This window comes from Rattus rattus, chromosome 5 (genome assembly GCF_011064425.1).
Source record: "Rattus rattus isolate New Zealand chromosome 5, Rrattus_CSIRO_v1, whole genome shotgun sequence".
In the NCBI taxonomy this organism is placed as follows: domain Eukaryota; kingdom Metazoa; phylum Chordata; class Mammalia; order Rodentia; family Muridae; genus Rattus; species Rattus rattus.
The window spans coordinates 11,093,265-11,114,377 of record NC_046158.1 but is presented as its reverse complement, the minus strand read 5'-3'; the positions used below and the strand labels follow the sequence as shown (position 1 = coordinate 11,114,377).

The window sequence follows — 21,113 nt, the reverse complement described above, 5'->3', positions numbered from 1 at the left end:
ATTTACATTATGATTCATAACAGCAAAATTACAGTTATGAAGTGGCAACAAAAATCATTTTACGGCTGGAGGTTACAACAACATTAGGAACTGTATTAAAGGGTCATGGCATTAGGAAGGTTGAGAACCACTGTGCTACTCAAACTGTATACAATTTAAAATTTAATTATTTCCAGGACTTTTCATTAAATATTTTCACTGGGTGGTGGCACCCACTCTTAATCTCAGCACTCAAGAGGCAGAGGTAGGCAGACAGCCTGCTCTACTGAGTGTGTTCCAGGATGGCCAAAACTACCCATAGAAACCCTGTCTTAAAAAACAAAAAACTACCACCAAAACTTTGAGAATGCAGCAGAGCATGGTAGCACACTTCACACAGTGAAAACACGGCTAAGTGGAGACCACGGTACATGAAGGCTGATAAAGTAGGATGGAAAGTGCTAGAGACAAAGAAAGAGTAAGAGGGCTGGAGAGATGGCTCAGAGGTTAAGAGCACTGACTGCTCTTCCAGAGGTCCTAAGTTCAATTCCCAGCAACCACATGGTGGCTCACAGCCATCTATAATCAGGTCTGGTGCCCTCTTCTGGCCTGCAGGCATACATGCAGACAGAAAGCTGTATGATATATACATAATAAATAAATGTTTAAAATAAAAAGAAAGAAAGAGTAAGAGCTTTGGGGTTAGTACTACCTGAACTCACACAAACCTACCATCATGAACACTCTGGCACTTGTTCACCAGTTCACCAGACAAGGCTATTAGACACAGCCAGCAGACTCACAGCACACAGAGCCCAGACGCTGCCAACACAATGCCACTGCTGGAGTCTGGGTCAATGAAGTATGTTCTGCACAAGCCCAGGAGGCAGGCTGGCAGAGAGGAGCTGGCTGTAGGAATACAGAAACACCAGGGTACAGAGTGACAGCAGGTAGAGAACCCAGGCTGGGGAAGGCTCCCCTCTTTCTTAAAGTCTGTGTGGATCTTGGAACCCTGGGGCATTTAATTCTCAAATAAATCAGTTGATATGAACAAAAGGAGAGAAGGAAGTACCTGTGAAAAAGATTACTGTCAAGAGATTAGGGAAAGAACCAGAAAGAAAACTAAAGCCTCAATTTATCATCTCATGCCTCAGTTCTCTTCTCCAAAAGTAACTGGCTTAATTGATTTCTTATTCTGATGTTTCTCTACCTGGTTCATGCTCTAGTTATGAACAACATTTCTACTCGCACCATTCGATCCTCACAGTCTGGGGGCAACACGCCCCAGTTCTGGCTGCATCTTGATGACACATGGCTAGGCATTTTAAAATGGAAGATGTTGCCATGTGACCCATGGGGGTCCAGATGGGAACTGCACGAGGATCTGGGCCTCCTGCATCGGGTCAGCTAAGCCTTAAGAAAAGGTCTTCTACTCAACCAAAAGGAACAGAGAAGTGGAAGGCAATAGAGCAAGAAGCTGTCTTAAGTGATCTCTCCTACATGCCCACACACTCACCAAAATAAACTATATTCTAGGCCCCAGCTTAACTGAATGTGGGCGCCAGAAAGGTAATTGCAACCATAAAATGTTTTCAAACACACAACAACCAGAACCAATTCAAAACCAAATGCACTGTGGATCCAGAATGTTTGTGGTGGTGCTCACCCATGCTGTCATGGTGACATAAGAGCAGGCAGGCACTGCAGCCTTGTTCTGAACACACCATCACACCACACAAGCCAGCACATACACCCTCAAACAGTCACCTCAGATTCAAAGTCACCAACAGAAATGTTTTTACTGTACAATGTTTTCTGCTCCTATAGAAACATAGTAGCTTAACACAGAAAAATACTTCCCGTTCTCATTCCTCAGCATGTGTCATTCAGATTGCATTATTAGAATGTTTAACTGCGGGATGGGGACAGAGACAGGATCTCATGTAGTTCTTGTTAGCCTTCAATTTGCTACATAACAAGAACATTGATCCTCTTGCCTCTACTTCCCAAGTACTAGAATTATAGGCATACACTACCACCACATCTGGGTTTATGGATGCCGGGTATGAACCAGGACCCGAACCTTACCACATGTAGGATCTGCGTTTGCATCCACCTTGGACTTTCACACCCCAATAAAACTCCATCATTTATTTATGAGCTACCTAGGTTATGCTACGCGTTTTTATGACAATCCAAATGGAGTAAGAGCAGGCATCGAGGGACATTTTTCATACACAGAAATAGATGAAGACAAAAATGTAAGTCCAGTATGATCCACACACCCATAATCTCAGCACTTTGGAGAAGCAGAAGCAGGAAGTTCTGGGAGCTCAAGGTCGTCCCTAGCTACATAGTAAGCTTGAGCTCAGCCTGTTCTGAGACATAAGCCTTTGTCTCAAAACAAACAAACAACAAAATAAAATATAAACTATCGACACATGTGAGCTGCCACGCTAACTGCTTGTAGAAGCAGCCTAAGTTTAGTAAAAAATTAGAAAAAGGAAGGGCAACAGTGGTCAATGCATACACAAGGCGGCAGGCACAGCCATCCAAAACGAACAGGAAGTTCTGAGAGGAGGGAAGGTCCTATACCTGGTTGTAATTTTCTAATAGATTTACAAGAAGTTAAATGGGAAACTGAGTAAAGACATCTAGGACCTTTGCAGAATGCCTTAAAGCTACATGTTAATAAACCTTGAAATAAACAACTTACTTTTTCTTATATTGCCCAAGATCCTAAAAGCATTATTATATGGGAAGAGATTAAAGTGGGCAGAAAGCATATGTTAGAAGGCTCCTCTCCATTAGTCATGAGGGAAATGCACACTAAACCACAGTGCACTGCATAATCCACTTGCTTGACTGGAAAGAGTATAAAGCCCAACACCACCAAGTGCTGACATGAAGACAGAGCAACTGAATCCTCACACAGTGCTCATGGGAAATAATGACTCAGCCACTCTGGAAAACTTCATACTTTCTTCTGTATTAAACATGCATTAACTCATGACCCCCTAATCCTACGCCTAAGATAAATGTTTTTAAAAAGTCCACATAAATGAATGCACATAGCAGTTTTTTCATAATACCCCAAAACTAGAAACCACCCCAACAACATTCCTCAACAGACAAAGAGCTAGCCATCCGATGGAATACTACTACTAGACAAAGACCTGCACATGTGGATGGATCTGAGAGATAGTATGTGGCATGAAGGAAGCCAGGTGCAGGGCCCTGATGAGCCTAAGTGACAGGAAACTCCAGAGGAAGCAGGTATATGAAGGCCAGGATGAGACTTACAGGGATCTGGAGGAGGTGCACCACCAAAACGTTATTTAACTGTACACTTACATGTGTTTTACTGTGCGTGTATCTAAACTGTATAGCAATAAAGATCCAAACAGTGAGCACTACCAACTCAGCCCTGTTAAGAAGCCCAGACCTCTTTCCTCCTTAGAAACTGTAAGTACAAGTAAAACCTCTGCTAGGCTTTACCAATTTGTCATTTAAGACATTCACAAATCTGAAACTCAGCCTTTTGTCCAAACTAATCTCAGCCTCTAACTTCCACGTGCCTGGGCCTGTGCTTGAGCAAGCTGAACCCACACCTGCCCCCATCCCCCTTCCCTGTCCTTGCCTGACTATACCTGCTTCTTTATGGGACATTCTCTCCTTCCCACCTTCCCCTCCAGTGGCATCTGCTCCTCTGTCAACTCCACCCAGGCAGCACCTGGGTGTAAACCGTAGGCACCACCCAGGGCTTTCCTTTCTTTACATGTGTGGTCCGCAAAGCTCCATTCAGGTCCCACAGTCACATGACAAATGCTCGCCTGGACTGTATACCTGTACTTTTGACTAGCTGAATCTGTAGCAACTAGGGAACATCTGCTCGAAGCACATTCCCAGGCTCTCGGCAAACTCTCCTTGCAAAAGTGATCCCATGCACACATCAAAGGACTCCCAATGACACCAGAAGCACTGTAAACAACCTGGCTCCAAGCCTTTCCGAACTAATCACCTGCTATGTCAACCCTTACAGCTTTGTCTCACACAGTTCATCTATACAATGACAAGAACACTTGGCTGCTACACAATGGTGCAGCCAGGTCCCTGTCTCCTGCTCTCAGGGGCTATCGAGGCCTTGACTACCCTTCAGAGCCATTCACTTTTGTTCTCTGACACACATCTCTCACTGACCTAGAGCCTAAGAGAAGACTGGGCTGGCCTGTCACAGAGTCTTTTCTACCTCCCCAACATGGAATTACAAGCATCACTCCTGACTTTCATATGTAAAAATTACTTCATGCCAGGTGGTGGTGGTCCATGCCTTTAAACCTAGCACTGGAGAGAGTGGGGAGAGGCAGAGGTGAGTTTGAGACCAGCCTCATCTATAGAGGGAGTTCCAGAACAGCCAAAACTACACAGAGAAACTGTCTCCATAATAACAATATTTATTCATTTGTGTGTGTGCACCCATGCATGCACACAGTACACATGTAGAGGTCAGAAGACAATTTGTAGTAGTTCTCTCTTTCCATTATGTAGGTCCAAGGCACCACACAAGCCCAGGCTGTCAAAGCTGGCAGCAAGCATCTAGCTTTTATCTGCTGAGCCGCCTTGCCAGCTCCACACCTGACTTCTTTACTATGGGTTCTGAGACTCCAACTCTTGTCCTCATGCTTGTATAACAAGCACTTCACCGACATGAGCCGTCTCCCCAGCCTCGTGCCTAACAAGCACTTAATTGTCTAAGCATCTCCCAGTCCTATGTAGTCACCTTCAACCTTTCATCATTCCTATTTCCAGGGATGTCCATATTTCATGAGGATGTTGATCAACACAGTAGATGGCACTACATGCCGTCTCCCTTTATATTTCCTACAAAAAAAAAAAAAAAAAATGCACCCAAAAGCAACTGGATGAAGTAATCTTGCCTCCATCCTGGTCATCCTCAGACAGTATGAAAACTGACAGTTTTCCAAGTTATTAAACAGTGCAACTCTGAGGTGAAGGGGCACTAGCATACCTAAAGTTGACAGGACTACGTCCTCAAACAAAAACCAAGACAAGCAACATGGCAACAGTAAGTTTGTTCCAGGTCAGCCTTGGCTACAGAGACCCTGTCTCAATCATTCCCCCTTAAAAAATAAACAAGACAGAGAGCACATTAAAAAGCCTTTTAAATGTATACCCAAAGTTAACAATCTAAATCACAGTAGCAGCTAGCCCTTCCGAGGGCCAAACAAAGGATTACCTAACAGATTAAAGACAGATTTTCATTCTCTGGTCAGTATTTAACTGACCAGAGCACATATATGAGCGCAACTCTAAAAGCATGAACTCCCCTACAGAAGCCCCCCGACAAGCTCCTGAGCATTGTGCAGGTGGGCATGTGAGAGGAACCCCAACCTCATAGAGATCCAAATCCAGAAGATAGGGGGTTCTCCAAACAACCTGTAGAGGAGTCATGGCACTCCCCGGCAGTCAGCAGCCCCTACAGCATCAGGCTTCTCAAGTTCAGCAAACACTTGAGGCTGCTGGACCCTCCCACCCAAAAACACCCAACTCACTTGCCAAGAATAGCAAAAGGCTATTTAAAAACAACAGTCTCAGGGCTCCAGAGATTGCTCAGCACTTAAGAGCACTGGCTGCTTTTCCAGAGGACTGAGGTTCAATTCCTACCACCTACAAAGAGCTAACTAACTACCATGCGTGCATAACTCCAGCTCCAGGAGACCGGACAGCCTCTTCTAGCCTCTGTGTGCACCGGGTACACATATGGTGCACAAATACATGCAACATACAGAGACGAAATAAAAATAAATAAATCCAGCTGGGTGTGGTGATGAGTGCCTCTAATCTCAGAACCCAGGAAGCAGAGGCAGGTGGATCTTCACAAATTTGAGGCCAGCCTGGTTTACAGTGAGTTCCAAGACAGGACTATAGAGAGAAACCCTGTCTCAAAAAACCAAAACTGGATGGATGGATGGATGGATGAATGGATGGGAAGGAAGGAAGGAAGGAAGGAAGGAAGGAAGGAAGGAAGCAAGCAAGCAAGCAAGCAAGCAAGCAAGCAAGCAAGCAAGCTAGATAATAGAACTGAAATCTTAACTCATGAACCAGTAGTGTGAACAAATTATCACCTGAACAACTTGGTAACACTTCTGAACTGGGCCCAGGAAGTAGACTGCTCCAGAGAGTCCTGGCCCAGTCCAGGAAAACAAAGGAGCAGTGAGCAGTTCTAGCCAGCTCCAGAGCTATGGAAAGGAGTTCCCAGTAGTGAACAACTTTTGACCAAATGCCACTAAACCAAACAATAGCAAGACTGGCAATATGGTGACTCCTGGAGTTAGGAAAGGGCTCTCTGCTCCGAACACTGGCTGGGCAAACCAGCTTAAAAGCACGCTGTTGCCAGCAGTGGCTCTAATACAACTTCCTAGGAACTGGGCTACACAGGCCACAGATCCCCCTATGACTTCTTACTCTACAATGTGCTCACTCTGGCGAGCACGGGAGAACAGGTGAGGCAGAAGAGAGGATGAAGAGCAGCATTCTTGGTTAGCAAACCTAACCCTACAGCCAGGCCACCACCAGTCTCCAGCCCAGTCTGCTGCTGGTAAGGTGAGAAGGATGAGCTTCTTGACTGGGCCTAGGATTCAGGACAGCTCAGCTGCAGCTCAGCTCTGGGGCAAAAGGACAAATCAGTTTCTGCTGAGCCACAAAGCAATCTCCTTGCAAACAGTTTAGAGCCTTCTCATCCGGTCCCTGTGTGTGCCACTGTCCTTGAAAGATAAAAACTGGTATTCCCCCACTGTCCCCTGAAACTAAAGCCTAGATACCTCTGAGCTTGCTCAGAGCACAAACAGAATGCAAATAGACCCAAAACCAAAGCCAGGACTGCTGCAGCCTTGGGCTAGCACATTACCCTGGAAAATAAACACTCCCTTAAAGCAGCCCTTTGAAGTTCTTTATCAATTTAGTGCAGGTCTCACACAAATGCTACCGCACACTCTTGAGGCTAAGCAGACTTCACTCTTCTTTGCAGACACATTTAAGTTAACAATTTTCAGCATGTCTAATAAGTTACTTCTAAAAAATAACTAAAAGACTGTCAATGTCATGCAAGAGTCGCCAAAAAAAGAAAAGGAACCTAAAAATAGAAGCACAGGACAGCCCCCAAATCCTGGTTGTGGCACGAGAGCAGAATAAATCTGGAGAAAATGTGTTTCTTCATAACTATAAACCCAAAGCCTGCTAGGGTGAGCTCCACAGTTTGTATGCCACTCAGTACAGACAGCAGCCTGGTACAAGGATACAGAGTCCCAGGGGCAAGTGACAATGGAGTCCCCAGTGGCTAGCCCTACAATTCTACCACACTTTCAACCCTACAACAAAAAAAATAAATAAAAAAATAAATTTAAAAAAAAATTAAAAAAGCTGGTTTCACTTCGTGACTTAACCAAAAAGTACATAACAGATGAAACATGCAAGACCCTTCCTTTCCTACGACCGCCCAGCCAAACTAAGTTGCCAGTGAGGCATCCAGATGGAAAGCAGCAGGACCAGGAACAGGGTCAGAATTTTACTAGGGTGGAGGGCTGTCCCTAAGTACCTTGCCAAAACCCCCTCCCCACCACATTCCTGAAAGACTGATAGAAATAAATTCATACCAAGCTATGAACAGCATAAGCACCTCCTCAGCTCAGCTAGCTTGGTCATATAAATTAGGACCTCCCAAATTCTGAAGCTGAGTACAGAATGGAAACCCTCTCGTTTACAACAATGAATGGAAGGAAACTAGACTTCCTAACACCCATGCGATGTGCATGATGCTAGCAGAGGCCCTGTCTCAGGTCACGGGCTCACCTAGGCTCAGGCCATATTGGGCCTCAGTCCTGCTTTTCCAGTCTTCAAATGACTACTCTTAATAATTCTAAAACCTTAAAGCACATTTGCTCCAATATTTGATGAGGCACCAAGACCTCATAAGCAATATGGTACTTGAATAAAACTAAACCACCAGGTGCCAACAATGAGAAAGGAAAACTTATCTCTGGATACCATACCCCGCAAGCTGAATGCTAAGGTTAAACAAAACCAAACAGGCTCACCCTGTTAAGGAAACAGAATCTAAGTAACTACTTCCCCATGCCGACCTTAAAAACAGAAGAGCACCTGCCTAGCAAAGCCCTGAGTTCCAACCCCAACACACAGGTTCAAACAATCCATACACACCAGAGTGAAGACTTGTGGATAGGATGAGAGCTCTGCCTGAGAATACAGACTACACCAGGACATGGGGTAGGCTAGCCTTGGCCAAATACTACACAGTGAAGAAAAGGATGCTGACAGTTAGGATGAACCTAAGAACAACTACAGGGCTGGAGAGGTGGCCCAGTGAGTAAGAGCACTGGCTGCTCTTCCAGAGGACCCAGGTTCAATTCCCAGCACCCAAGTGTCAGCTCACAACTGTCTGTAACTCCTAATCCAGGGGATCTGACCTCTGTCACACAGAAATACATGCAGTCAAACCACCAATGTACATTAAATAAATTGTGAAATACAAAAAATGCGCACACGTCTTTAATTCCAGCACTCAGAAGACAGAGGCAGATGGATCTCTGTGAGTTCAAAGCCAGACTGCTCTACCTAGGAAATTCCATGGCACATACTGTCCGTTTTAAAAAAAGAAAGAAAGAAAGAAAGAAAGAAAGAAAGAAAGAAAGAAAGAAAAGCAAAATTGAATGATATAGCTTAGAATAATGTCAAGCAAAACAATGATGACATTAGGTGGGAGGTGGGGCAGAGCCGGGTGTGTGGAGTCAGCAAAAGAAAGAGGGTAAGACTGGTGGCCAGGCACTCGCTATCAAACACCTTTCCTCAATTGCACATTTGGGGGGGGGGCAGGTGTTCAAGACAGGGTTTCTCTGTGTGAAGTGTTGGGATTAAAAGCATGGGCCACCACCACCCATCTTCAATTGCACTTTTTTAAGTCAGTGAAGCCAGGTACACAGCCATCTTTCCCTACCACCTTGCAAAACCTACAACTCAACAGAAACAGTGACCAAGAATTATAAGACTGAAAATTGTTAAAGAATTTCAAACTGAAAATTATAAAAGAATTTCTTCCTCACTGATAGTTTTACACCACAGTGTAAGCAGTTTATTTAATCCCAAGGCTCACAAAACTATGACTAGTTGGAGGCCACTGTCACAGAGAACACCTGCTTAGCAAGTTTTCCAATGTGGTTACCTAACCCTTTCCTGAAAGGGTTATCTCAGTAACCCAGTCTTCAGGTAATGTTTTTGCCAACACGAGGATAATTTATGCTTCATTTATCATAGTTTTATGCCTAAAACAAGACACTTGTCCTGATACTAGAGCTTCCCAGTCAACTCATTACAGCACTGTTTGGTCTGCAAAGTTCCCAGAGTACCACACTAGAGCGTCTTAATCCTACTAAGCATATTAGGCTTCATAAATGGGGCTTCATTACAAGGTTACCTTGTTCTTCACAACGGGAATTAACCAAAGGAGATAATGATGGTTTCTGCACAATCTATGTTACACACAATTTATCTTTGGAGTATTCAATAGCTCGTGTTCTGTTAAGTACCAAAATTCATAATATATAAACCAGAGTGGCTGGGACTAAGTCTCAAACTACCCAGCCTTCTAGCCATCCTGATGCAGTAAGGCAATGGTTATTCAGGTAAGAGTCCTTGGACTCAGAGGACCAGCCCAGTCGACAGAGAATAACACTGCACATGATAGGCACCCTCCGCCCACCCGAGACTCAGAGCACGGATGACACGCGAGCGCAGTCCCGTGCCTGGACCGACCCTGGGCTACCTCAGCGCTCGCTCACCTGGGCCGCTGCCAGAACAGCAAGACTTGAACCGACACCACGCGAAGGCGCGCCTTGGCCCTGTCACCGGCCTCATTCTCAACCTTGGCTCTGTCTCCATCCCTTGTCCTTAGACCTTACACCCCACTCCCGTGCGTCTCATCCTCCCCAGCCCCCGACCCGTCAGATCCCCTCTGGTCCCAACCTGCCCTGTCCGTCCAGCGTCCAAACCTGTGGTCTCATCCCCCGGCATGTCAGTCCCCTTTTCTGACCCCTCTGGTCTCACACCTGGTCTAGTTCGTTCCCCGTCGGTCTCCCTCCCGTCCTATTCAGCAACCGTCGCGTTCCCCTCTGGTCCCATCCCCCGTCCCAGTCCGACCTGGGCTCTGGTCCCATCCCCCGGCTCTCGCACCCGTCCGACACCTCCCGGTCGCATCCGAAACCAGTGCGTCCCCCGTCGGCTACCCTCTAGTACCATCCCGGAACCGGATTCGTTCCCCCTCGGTCCCCTGTATTCCCATCCCCCGACCCCGGACCCCGCCGCGCCCGCCCACCTAGGCCATAGGCCTTCGCACAGATCCACTGCAGGTTGGCGGCGATCTTGGCCCGCGCCGCGTCGTAGCGGTCCAGCGGCACCAGGTCCGCGCCCTCCGGGGGTGCCTCCATCCTCCTCCAGCCTTCGGCGGCAGAGCGACCGCCCGCGTCCACCATCTGCAGACAAAGGCCGCGGCGGCCCGGCCGCAACAAAGACGCCGCCGCCCTCCCGCGCCGCCCGCCCGGGCGCACGGCCCTTACTTCACGGCCGCCGCCGCCACCCAGGCTGCTGCTGCATGCTCCGGGCGCCGAGCCGAGGCCGAGAAGGCGCCGAGCAGGCCGGGCAGGCGGCAGCGGGCAAGCGCCGGCCAAGGTAGGCGCGGGGCAGGCGCGGTGCGAGCACGGGCCGGGGGCGGCGGCGGCGGCGCGTGCGCGGCCCCGGAGAAGCGGCAGCTGAGGCGGCTGCCAACGGGTGGGAGCTAACGCGCCGCCGCCGCGTCACGCAGGCGCACTTACCGCCTCCCGCAGCCCCACCTTTCTCCGCAAGCGCAGTAGGCACCGCCCCGTAACACCCCCCGCTCGCCCCGCCCTCCTCCCGCAGGCTCCGTACCTGTCCCCTTCTTCAGACGCTCTAGACACACCCTCAGCCCCGCCCCCGCCCTGCTCCTCTGCGGGCCAGTGGACACGCCCCTCCAACCTAGCCCAGTCCGGGTTCTTAGTAGCTGTGGACACACCCTCGGCTCCGCCTCTACTTCGTCCTCAAGGCTGTAGACACGCTTGTCCATCCAGCCCCTTCCCCTCCCCTGCCACAGTGGACACGCCCCTGACACGCCCCTGTCCGGGTGCCGCGCAGGCGCAGTATTCTCTACCGAGGGCTAGCCTGTTTCCCAGCAATATGAGAGACTAATCTCAGGCGCTGCTGCTTGATTGGGCCACATTCCTGCGTTCAGGGACTGGTTCGTCTCTACCTCTGGGCAAAGCCGGCTCCCTGATAACTGAGCGCCTTTACAGTCCGAACAGGCGCTGCGTCTTTGGACAGAGATGCCGAGACTTCTCTGCCAAGACTGGCGGAGTGTGTGAGGCTCGGGAACGGCACCCGAGATTAGCCTAGAGAAACAATCCCCGCAGCTCTCTCGGGTGTCCGGAGCAACCGCGAGCCACGCCTCCTTCCTGGTGGGCACTAACATCTCTCACCCAGGTTTGGCGTAAAAGGGAAATGGATGCCAGCCTAGGACCATCGTCGCGTGTGGCCTGCATTCTAGTGCTTGAAAGGAGCAATAGTATATTTGTGAAACCTGGGTGCTGAAGGAGAAAGATGTCACTGCAGAGCGGACCGTGTGGACCAGCCTCTAGGAAGCCGCAGAAACCCACCGTCTCGGGCGTGGGTAGCCTTACTGACCATCATCTGCAAGCTTCAGGGTGCTAAACTTCTGTCATTGTCAGAGCCACCTTACTCATGAAGAAGGCAGTCGGTAGAGTGGATGCTATACTGGTACCCGTCCCTCAGGTGCCGAGGAGAGAGTGCATGTAGTCAGATCAAGCTGTGGATGAGCCTGGACATGGTGTCCCATGTTTGTAATCCCTGCACTGGGAAAATAGAGGCAGGAGAATCTAAATGAAATTCAAGACCAGCTTCAGCTACTGGAGATGAGACCCTGTCTCAAAAAACAAAACAAACAAAAAATGGCATGTGGCCTCGTGGCAAGTATTTTGAATCCAAGGACTTAGGAGGAAGAGACAAGTGCATCTCAGTGACTTCAGAGCCCCACAGTTTCTAATCGAGTTCCAGGTCAGCCAAAACCACATAGTGAGACCCTGTAAAATGAAATAAAAATTGGTTAGGGCTGTGTACCAACGGAGAGACAGAAGACATTTGAGCAGAAAGGGGTAAGAAGTAAGCCAGGTGTCTGTCTGAGGAGCTGTAGACTGGGCTGCTATTGTAAGCTGATCTAAACCCCAGTGTGTAAAATCGGCAAGGCCCAGAGCTTGGGGCCAAAGGTATGGGTACAGCAGAACTTGACTTGATTGGGATGTGGGGTGATATCAGGTAGCAGGACAAACCTGAGAGATAGAGGAGAGAGAGGAAAAGGGGTCAGGGATGGTGGTCTGATGTGCTGGCCTCATATTTTGCAGCTCTGAGGAACCCATTTGCTAGTTTAATGTTATCTGTGGGTAGAGAACATTCTTACCTCCTTCCTGCCTTGCCTAGAGCCCCAGTGCCCTGTGGAATAGAAAGGAAAAGCAGACTCCTTGTCCTGTCATCTGGAGGTAGCAATCCAGTTGACCCTGTGATGATGTCCATTTTGATAGATGTCCCTTATAAAGCTCAGGAAAGCCATCTATTCTAAGTTCGTATGGTCTCTTTTCCTCATGAAACTGGGAGGTTGTGTCCAGCTTTGTTTTATACCTGGTGGTCATGTAGAGGTTTTTATTCTGTTTGTAGCATATAACATTGTCTGGTGTTCAGATACTGATCCTCCCCTGTAGTCTGGAAAAAATCCCACTTGGCATGGAGCATAATGTCTCTGATAGACCCACCTTGATCTTGCCTCAGTAGCTGGCTTGTGGTGAGGAGAGTGAGGAGAGTACATGTGCCATGTGCACTTGTGGCAGTCAGAGGGTGGCTTTCTGGAGTCCGCTTTCCTCTTCCTCAGTGGATTCCAGGGACTGTCGTAAGTATGTCAGCCTCTTTAAACACAGACACACACACACACACACACACACACACACACACACACAGAGAGAGAGAGAGAGAGAGACAGAGACAGAGACAGAGAGAGTCAGAGACAGAGAAGTTATGGGAAAATGTTTTTGTTTTAATCCCTGGTGTGGGATATGAGGTTGCTTCAGACATCCACAGCAGCTGACTGTGATTTGCCTCATGCTTTAGCAGGAGTGTTATTTTGCCAGCAGCAGATAGTTTTTGGCTGTATAAATGCTAGGGCCCCGAGAGTTTGTGGGCTGTTGGTTGGATGCTGTTAGCTGTACATTGTTAAGTAGTTGTGTGAAAAGAAGGAAGAAGAAGAAATTAAATATCCTGTCCCAAGGAACTCTACACCCTAATCAGCAGGAAGAAGTCTAGTAATATCATCGCCCCCTTTCCTTCCTGACTTCATTGAGATTTCTTTCTTTCTCCCCACTATCATTCTTTCTCTCCTACCTAGTGTTAGAGGGTTGAAAGGGTGGAAGAAGAAGGGTGGGAGAAAAAAGAACGTACGAAGTAGCCAGAGTCCAGCTACAAGGGGCCAAGCGTGTTGACTCAGCGATGGCCTTTCAGACAGACTTTGCTCCTTGCTGTAGGGCTGCTCAGTCAAGCTCTACGTTTTGCCTCTTTCTAGGATCTGGTCTGATTTATCCAAGTGCTGGGGTTTGGGCCTAACCGAGTTGTGAAAGGCAGGGGAGGAGAAAGAAGTTGGTTCAGGAATCCGGAGAGTGACTTTTGGCTTTGATGATGACTTACTGTCCCTGACAGATACTTTTGTCAAACAAAAGACTAAAAGGACAGGTAACCTCACAGTGAGTATCCACATCCTCTGTTCCTTATCTTTCTTTTTCTTAAATTGCTGTGACCAATACCAATAGCAGTTTAAGGGAGGAAGGGTTTATTTTGGCGTACAGTTGAAGGGTAGACGCCATCCTGACAGGGAAGGGATGGCAGCAGGAACATGAGGTGGCCGAAAGGAATGCTGGTGCTCAACTGGTGACCTCATTTTTATTCCGTCTGGATCACCACCCTATAGGATGGTGCCACCCACATTCAGGGTGGGTTGTCTTGCCTAGGTTAAACGTCTCTGGAAACGCCCTCAGAGACATGGCCAGGAGTTTTTCTCATTGATGATTCTAAGTTCCCCAAAGTTGACAATCAAAATGACCTCCTTTTAGAAAGTGTAAGATAAAGTAAACAGAAGAGTAGGGAAGACATGGGCTGCTGTTACTATAAAGGCAAACATGCTTCAGAGGCATGGGATGCAGTTACCATAACAGAGAAACACGGCCAGGGAGGCATGAGACATGGCGCCATAAGCAGAAGACCCCGGCAAGGAGTGCTGCGGTTCAGTGCTGTTCTTTGAGCAGAATAGCTGCCAGGTTTAGCAGATCACTATAGAAGGAGGGAGTGAGAACGGTCATTGGAGCCTTTGCCTGACATCCCAGCTGCTCCCAGCGGCATGCTCCAGCCGTTTGTACGTTTTTTTTTTGTTTGTTTGTTTGTTTGTTTTTTAAGATTTATTTATTATGTACACAGAGTTCCACCTGCATGTACGCGTGCAGGCCAGAAGAGGGCACCAGATCTCATTGCAGATGGTTGTGAGCCACCATGTGGTTGCTGGGAATTGAACTCATGACCTCTGGAAGAGCAGACAGTGCTCTTAACCTCTGAGCCATCTCTCCAGCCCAGCTCCAGCCGTCTGTAATCATTCTGATTGCATGTGGCCTGGTCTCAGGAGGTGCTAGAGTATATAGACTGGGGGAGATTAACTGAAGGTGGGGACATCTATCTCTGCACCTGTGGGGATGCCAACCATGATGGGTGAAGACTCTCTGGTGCGAAGTCAGGTGTGGTGTCCTTTAATCCAAGCACTGCGTTAAGGGCCAACCTAGTCCATATAGCAGGTTCCATGACAGCTAGGTGTGCCTTTAAAAAAATTCTGATGCAGCTGCTTTGGAGCCCCACGCCTTTATACGTCGCGCTTCACCCACGTTCTGTGAGCAAGGCTCCTCACAGTGAGCTTCGGTTTGTCTCTGGGGCCTTATCCTTATGAAGAGGGGATTGGTGTCATCTCCCCAGGGAAAGAATTCTCACAATAGGTGCAGTTTCAGGAGGGAACGTGGCCCTGAGGGGCTACAGAGAGTACAGATAGCCAAGCTCTGGATGTCAAACTCAGAAATCCACCTGCCTCTGCCTCCCCAGTGCTGGCATTAAAGGCATGTGCCACCATGCCCCGCTATACCAGGTCTGTTTTAAAACTGGCAAGATGATATCATCGGGATGCCCGCTGATATACTGGAACAGTGGGAAGGTCTGGTACTGGATAGAGTGCTGGCATCATCCAATTGGGCAGAAGCCTAGCAGAGAAGCCCTTCCTCCTTCCTCAGCATCAAGAAAGAAAGCAGGAAGTGTAGGGGCAGAAAGGTTGACTGGAGTGGGTACCAACTGGTGGCAGAGCAGGGGTGGGACAATTTAGAATGCAGAACAGGCCTGGGACAATTGTCTGGATTGTGTCCCCTGCTCCCTGGGGAGATATCCTACAAGTGGACAGGAGCTAAAACATGAGCAAAGGCTTGGGCAGAGCCACTGAGTTGAACCAGGATAGAGCCATCGAAGGATGTGCTAGAGTCATTAGTGACACCGGGCCTCATAGCTAGTGAACAGGTGGAGGATCCCGTAACACAGGGTGCCCTAGGCTTACGGAACAGCCCGAGGTCCATCGAGCTCCAGCAGCAGACTGCACAGAGGAGGAACAGACGTACATGAGCCTAGAGGAACAGTAGCCACACTGGGCTGGTTAGAGCTGACTTCTGAGAGGTGGCCGAGCTTAGTCCCTTGGCTTAGGTGGTGGGATTGTTTTTATTTTTCAGGATCTTCCCTCGAAGCCATTTGATCAGGCTTCTTTCTGCACAGTGCTCCTGTCTCAACATGGGAAGGAGAGCCCGACCTGCAGGCAGGCTCTCCCTAGAACAAACTCCACAGGGGAGAATAGAGGCAGCTTACTGGATGGAAAAGCTACCAAGATCCTAAGGAGGCATGAGAACAGCTTCTTCCGTCCATCCTTGAATCCTCAGTCAGGAAGGAGCCAATGAAAGTACAAGTCAGACAGTGGGTAATGGCTTACCCCCACCAGCTTGCAACCAAAGCAGGAGGAAGCCACCCTGCCCTGCACCCTCCAGTGTCTCCCAGAGGAAGGCAACAGTAAGCCTGGCAAGCCAGGGCCAGCTCCCCTAACCTGCCTTCTCACAAACTGTGGTTCAAACCAGTTCTCCACCCCCATCCAGACACACAACAGGTATGAACAGGTAGGCCATAAGTCACCACGGTTGGGCACAGGCTGATCACAGATACCGAGGAGATGATGGTGCAGCGAGGAGATGCGTGGTTCTGAGGACTACTCCTGATCTGGGCGATGGTGAGCAGGGTCCCATATCCCCAGAGAGGACAGTCACAGTAGGCTTGCTGTGCACGACCTGCTAAACTCACCATTTACTCCTCTCTCCCTGGCCCTTGCATGAGAATTCATACCCAAGTGTGCACACACACAGCTGGGAAGTCAAAAGCATCCTGACCCAGTACGAACAGCGTGAAAACCCTGGCCATCCCACCCTGTCAACAGGAAGTTCTGGAAAAGACTGTCAAGGAAAAGACCACACAGGAAGTCGGAAAAAGGCCACCTGGAGGGGCTCCTGAGGGCCCTGCGCAGGCAGGCCTTTGTAACAGTTTACTTGGGACAGCTGTCTGCCCCCATCCCAAAAGCGAGAAGTCTAAAGTGTTCTCACATATACTATATACTCACAACTCTAGCAGCGCCCAGTTTGAATTATGGCAGGAACTCCTGTTAGTAAGAGGCTGGGTGGCCCACTGAGAGCGTCCCCTACTTCCCCATCCTGGACAGTGATGTGAAAGCATAGGCCAAATAAATCCATTCTTCCCCAGGCTGCTCTGGTCCTGATGTCCAAACACAGCAGCAGTGAACTAAGACCCAGGACCAGATACCAGAATGGCAGCATGGACACAGAACTCAGAAATGTCCCCATCACCCGTCCTGAGGACCAGTCCCTGTTCACAAGTGTTTACTGGGTAGAATTTGAGCATCACCGTTGGAGTTTATACAGCCATTTATTTCCCGTGAGGACTCAGTGAGACTGAGTCAAATTGTCAAGATGGGTTCAATGAGCGACCTTCTCTCAAAAGATAAGGTGGGAGGGCTAAAGAGATGACTCAGTGGTTAGAGCTATACTGCCTTAGTTTTAGGTTAACTTGACACAAGCTAGATTCATCTGCGAGAAGGGAGCCTCAATTGAGAAAACACCCCCATTTTTTTCTTTTTCTTTTCTTTTTTCGGAGCTGGGGACCAAACCCAGGGCCTTGCGCTTGCTAGGCAAGTGTTCTACCACTGAGCTAAATCCCCAAACCCCCCCCCATTTTTTTCTATAAGGCATTTTCTCAATTAGTGATGGATGGGGAGGTGGAGCAATCCATTGTGGGTGGTGCCACCTCTGGGCCAGTGGTCCTGGGTTCTATAAGAAAGCAGGCTGAGCAAGCCAGCGGGAACAAGTCAGTAAGCAGCATCCCTCCATAACCTCTATGTCTGCTCCTGCCTCCAGGTTCCTGCCCTATTTGAGTTCCTGTCCTGACCTCTTTCATGGATGGACAGTGATGTGAAAGCATGGGCCAAATAAATCCATTCTTCCCCAGGTTGCTCTGGTCATGATGTCCGATCACAGCAGCAGTAACCTAAGAGCAATGGTTCAAGTGGTCTGGATTCATTGCCCAGCACCCACATGGTAGCTCCCAACTGTCTTGGACTGCAGTTCCAGGGGATCCAGTGCTGACTTCTGGCTTCCACGGGCACCAGGAGCACATGAAGTACACATACATATAGCAGGACACCCGTACACACAAAAGGGAAAAGTAATGTTTTTTAAAACTAAGGCGAAGAATGGTTAAGGAGCACACCTACCATTGGCCTCTAGCCTTGTGCACACATTGACAGGAATTAGGTGGCAGCAGTTTTGTGTGCTGTTTTGACTTTTTGTTTTGAGTCAGGATCTCTCGCTTATGTAACCATGGCTGTCCTGGAACTGGACACGAACACCAGGCTGACCTCAAACTCAGAGACCCACCTGCCCCTGCCTCCCACATACTGAGATTAAAGTGTGAGCCGGGCTGGAGAGATGGCTCAGCGGTTAAGAGCACTGACTGCTCTTCCAGAGGTCCTGAGTTCAATTCCCAGCAACCACATGGTGGCTCACAACCATCTGTAAAGAGATCCCATGCCCTCTTCTGGTGTGTCTGAAGACAGCTACAGTGTACTTATATATAATAAATAAATCTTTAAAAAAAAAAAAAAAAAGGGGTTTTAATTTTTTGTTCCATTTTATTTTGGTTTTTTATTACTCTCTTTTTGGGTGTGGTTTTTTGCTTTTTTTTTTTTTTTTTTTTTTTTTTTTTTTTTGGTTCTTTTTTTTTTGAGCTGGGGACCGAACCCAGGGCCTTGCGCTTCCTAGGCAAGCGCCTACCACTGAGCTAAATCCCAACCCCAGTTTTGCTTTTTTAATAAAATGGGGCTGGCATAGGCTAGAAAGATGGGTCAGTGGTTAAAAGTACTTACTGCTTCTGCCGAGCACCCAGGTCAGTTTCCAGAACCCACGTAACAGCCCAAAATTGCCTCCAACTCCAGTTCCGGGAGATCCAACTGCCTCAATCTCCTACATATCATATGCTTACACAAAAAGCAAAGCTTTAGAAAAACAGGACTGGGGATATGAGTCAGTGTGTCATACTTGCCCAGTGTGTGTAAGGCCCTAAATTCCATCTCTGTAGTGACAAAGGAAAAGAAATTTAAAACCGTGAACTGACTTTTAGTTTGCTAAGTGTGGTGACATACACCTGTCATCCCAGCGCTACTGGCTAACCGAGGTTGGACGATTGAGAGTTTAAGGCCAGCCTGTGCCATAGTATAGCATGGGGTTCCCTCAGAAGAGGTCGGCTTTTACCACATTATCCAAAGAGTGAATAGCACAAGTCTGCCATGGGGTGGCATGGGTTTGGGTGATGCCCTCCACCTTCATCCCCTACCCCTCACCACCTGTGGCAGAAGGGAGAGCTGGTGATGGCAGCAGGAGAGCTAGCCCTGCCCCTCACTGGCTGTACCACCTGGGAAAGCAGGCCCTGCACCTGGCCTGAGCAACACAGCATGGAGCAGGTCCTCATGTTGAAGGCACAGGCGAGCCAGCCCGAGGGTGTGAGAGTGGGAGAGCTGGTCCAGCCCCCCATGGGCTGCAGCACTTGGGAGAGTGGGCCTCACACCTTGACTGGGGAGCACAGCAGAGCTGGCTCTGGAGGCCTGGGTGTGGGTGAGCTGGCCCTTGAGGGTGTGAGACTGGAAGAGCTGACCCTGCCTCCTTCCAATCGCAGCATTGGGTGGCCTAGCCTGAGTAGTGCAGGCTAGCCCTGCCGCCTCACTGACTATACAAGAAACCAGAGAGAAGGGGTTGGGGATTTAGCTCAGTTGTAGAGTGCTTGCCTAGCAAGCGCAAGGCCCTGGGTTCGGTCCCCAGCTCCGAAAAAAAGAAAAAAGAAAAAAGAAAAAAAATACAGCCAGGTGGTAGTGGCACACCCTTAATCCCAGCACTCGGGAGGCAGAGGCAAGCAGATTTCTGAGTTCAAGGCCGGCCTGGTCTACAGAGTGAGTTCCAGGATAGTCAGGGCTACAGAGAGAAACACTGTCTCAAAAATCACAACAAAGAAAACAAAAACAAAGTATAATTTTAGGCATCAGCCAAACAGAACCAACCAAGGGACCCAAGATTTGAGGCCAGCGCCTTTACCATAATAGAACCATTCCCAGAACAGATCTTAGGGCCCTGGGTAGAGTACTGTGTGTATAGACTGAGGCCTGCAGCAAGTTGGCTTCGTTTAACCTGAAAAACATTCTCCACATTTTTTGGATGCCTAGGACATTTTCTCAGTGCTGTGGCAGACTCGAGGCTTCCGGCACTAGAGCTAGGAGACATAGTTAATGGGAGATGAGATGGTGTGGTTTTAGGAGCTGCTGCTCCAGGCTTCCAAAAATCTGCAGCAAGTCCTGACAGCCAGGCCAGAATCTACACAGATCCAGCCCCAGCCTGGAGGACTCATCAGAAGGAAAAGGAAAGGTTTTCATCAACATCTGTCACTGCCCCCCCATCCCTCCTCTGGTGGACATGACTGAGGACAAACTGCTTCAGATGCTGGAGGAGGATCAAGCTGGCTCTCGAATCCCTATGAGCCCGGGATAGACACATAGCTGGATGCAAACAGCCAGAGTTCTTCTATTGCCTATGACATCTCCGTCAATAGCAACTTCAACCTGAAGATGAAGACCAGTAATGACTTGTGGGCAATGACCTGTGGGTAGTTACCATCTAGGACAAGCACAGTTTGCAGCTAAGTCCAGAATTGTGTGTGTTTGGGTACTGGTCTCTCCTGGGCTCCATCTTCCAGCAGAACATCCAATACTGGCAATCACCTCAGATCCAGACACTGGAGACCCTGCATGAGAACAACTCACTGTGAGGCATGCAAGGCCCACAGAGGCCTCACCTGAACCTTTGGTTGGATGCCCCTGACCTCTTCTCGGCTGAAGTTGACCTCTCCAAGCTGGACGGAGCCAAGGGCTAACACTGGAGGTAGGAGAGGCCCCAGCAGCTCTATTACCTTGATGCCTCCAGTCTTCTTCAGATCAACACTGAGGCAAGCAGAGCTGATTTCCATCACAGGAGAAAGTAACTGACAGTGTCCACACACCCCCCGCCAGCATCTTCTTGACCAGAGTCCCCTTGTATTTTCAGAGGTAGAGACGATGTCGGCATGTTAACATAGCATTTTCCAGAAAGAGAGAAAGAAAACAGATACAGCAGCTGAGGGGAGAGATGATGCTGGCTGGGGCCATGTCTGGATGGACAAGTGGTGAGGACGGGCGGAGGCACTTCTGTGCTGAGTAAATCCTGCCCATAGTAAGATACACAGCCTTAGAGGTGAATTCAAACTGTTTG

General features: G+C 48.7%; 1 protein-coding gene and 1 pseudogene across 4 annotated transcripts in view; one reads left to right on the top strand and one right to left on the bottom strand.

Moving 5' to 3' along the window:
* Window positions 1-10,800, bottom strand: part of Camsap1 (calmodulin regulated spectrin associated protein 1) — a 56,120-nt gene extending 45,320 nt beyond the window's left edge. For 2 of the 4 annotated variants that reach the window (XM_032903057.1, XM_032903059.1), the window contains exon 1: window positions 10,385-10,800. In XM_032903057.1, coding sequence (XP_032758948.1) covers window positions 10,385-10,541 — 157 coding nt within the window. In that variant the 5' untranslated portion in view covers window positions 10,542-10,800. The remainder of the gene's footprint in view (window positions 1-10,384) is intronic. The other 2 variants (XM_032903056.1, XM_032903058.1) reach the window with 1 other exon arrangement.
* Window positions 10,801-19,765: 8,965 nt separating this feature from the next.
* On the top strand, window positions 19,766-20,886 carry LOC116900016 (annotated as a pseudogene).
* Window positions 20,887-21,113: the final 227 nt, after the last annotated feature.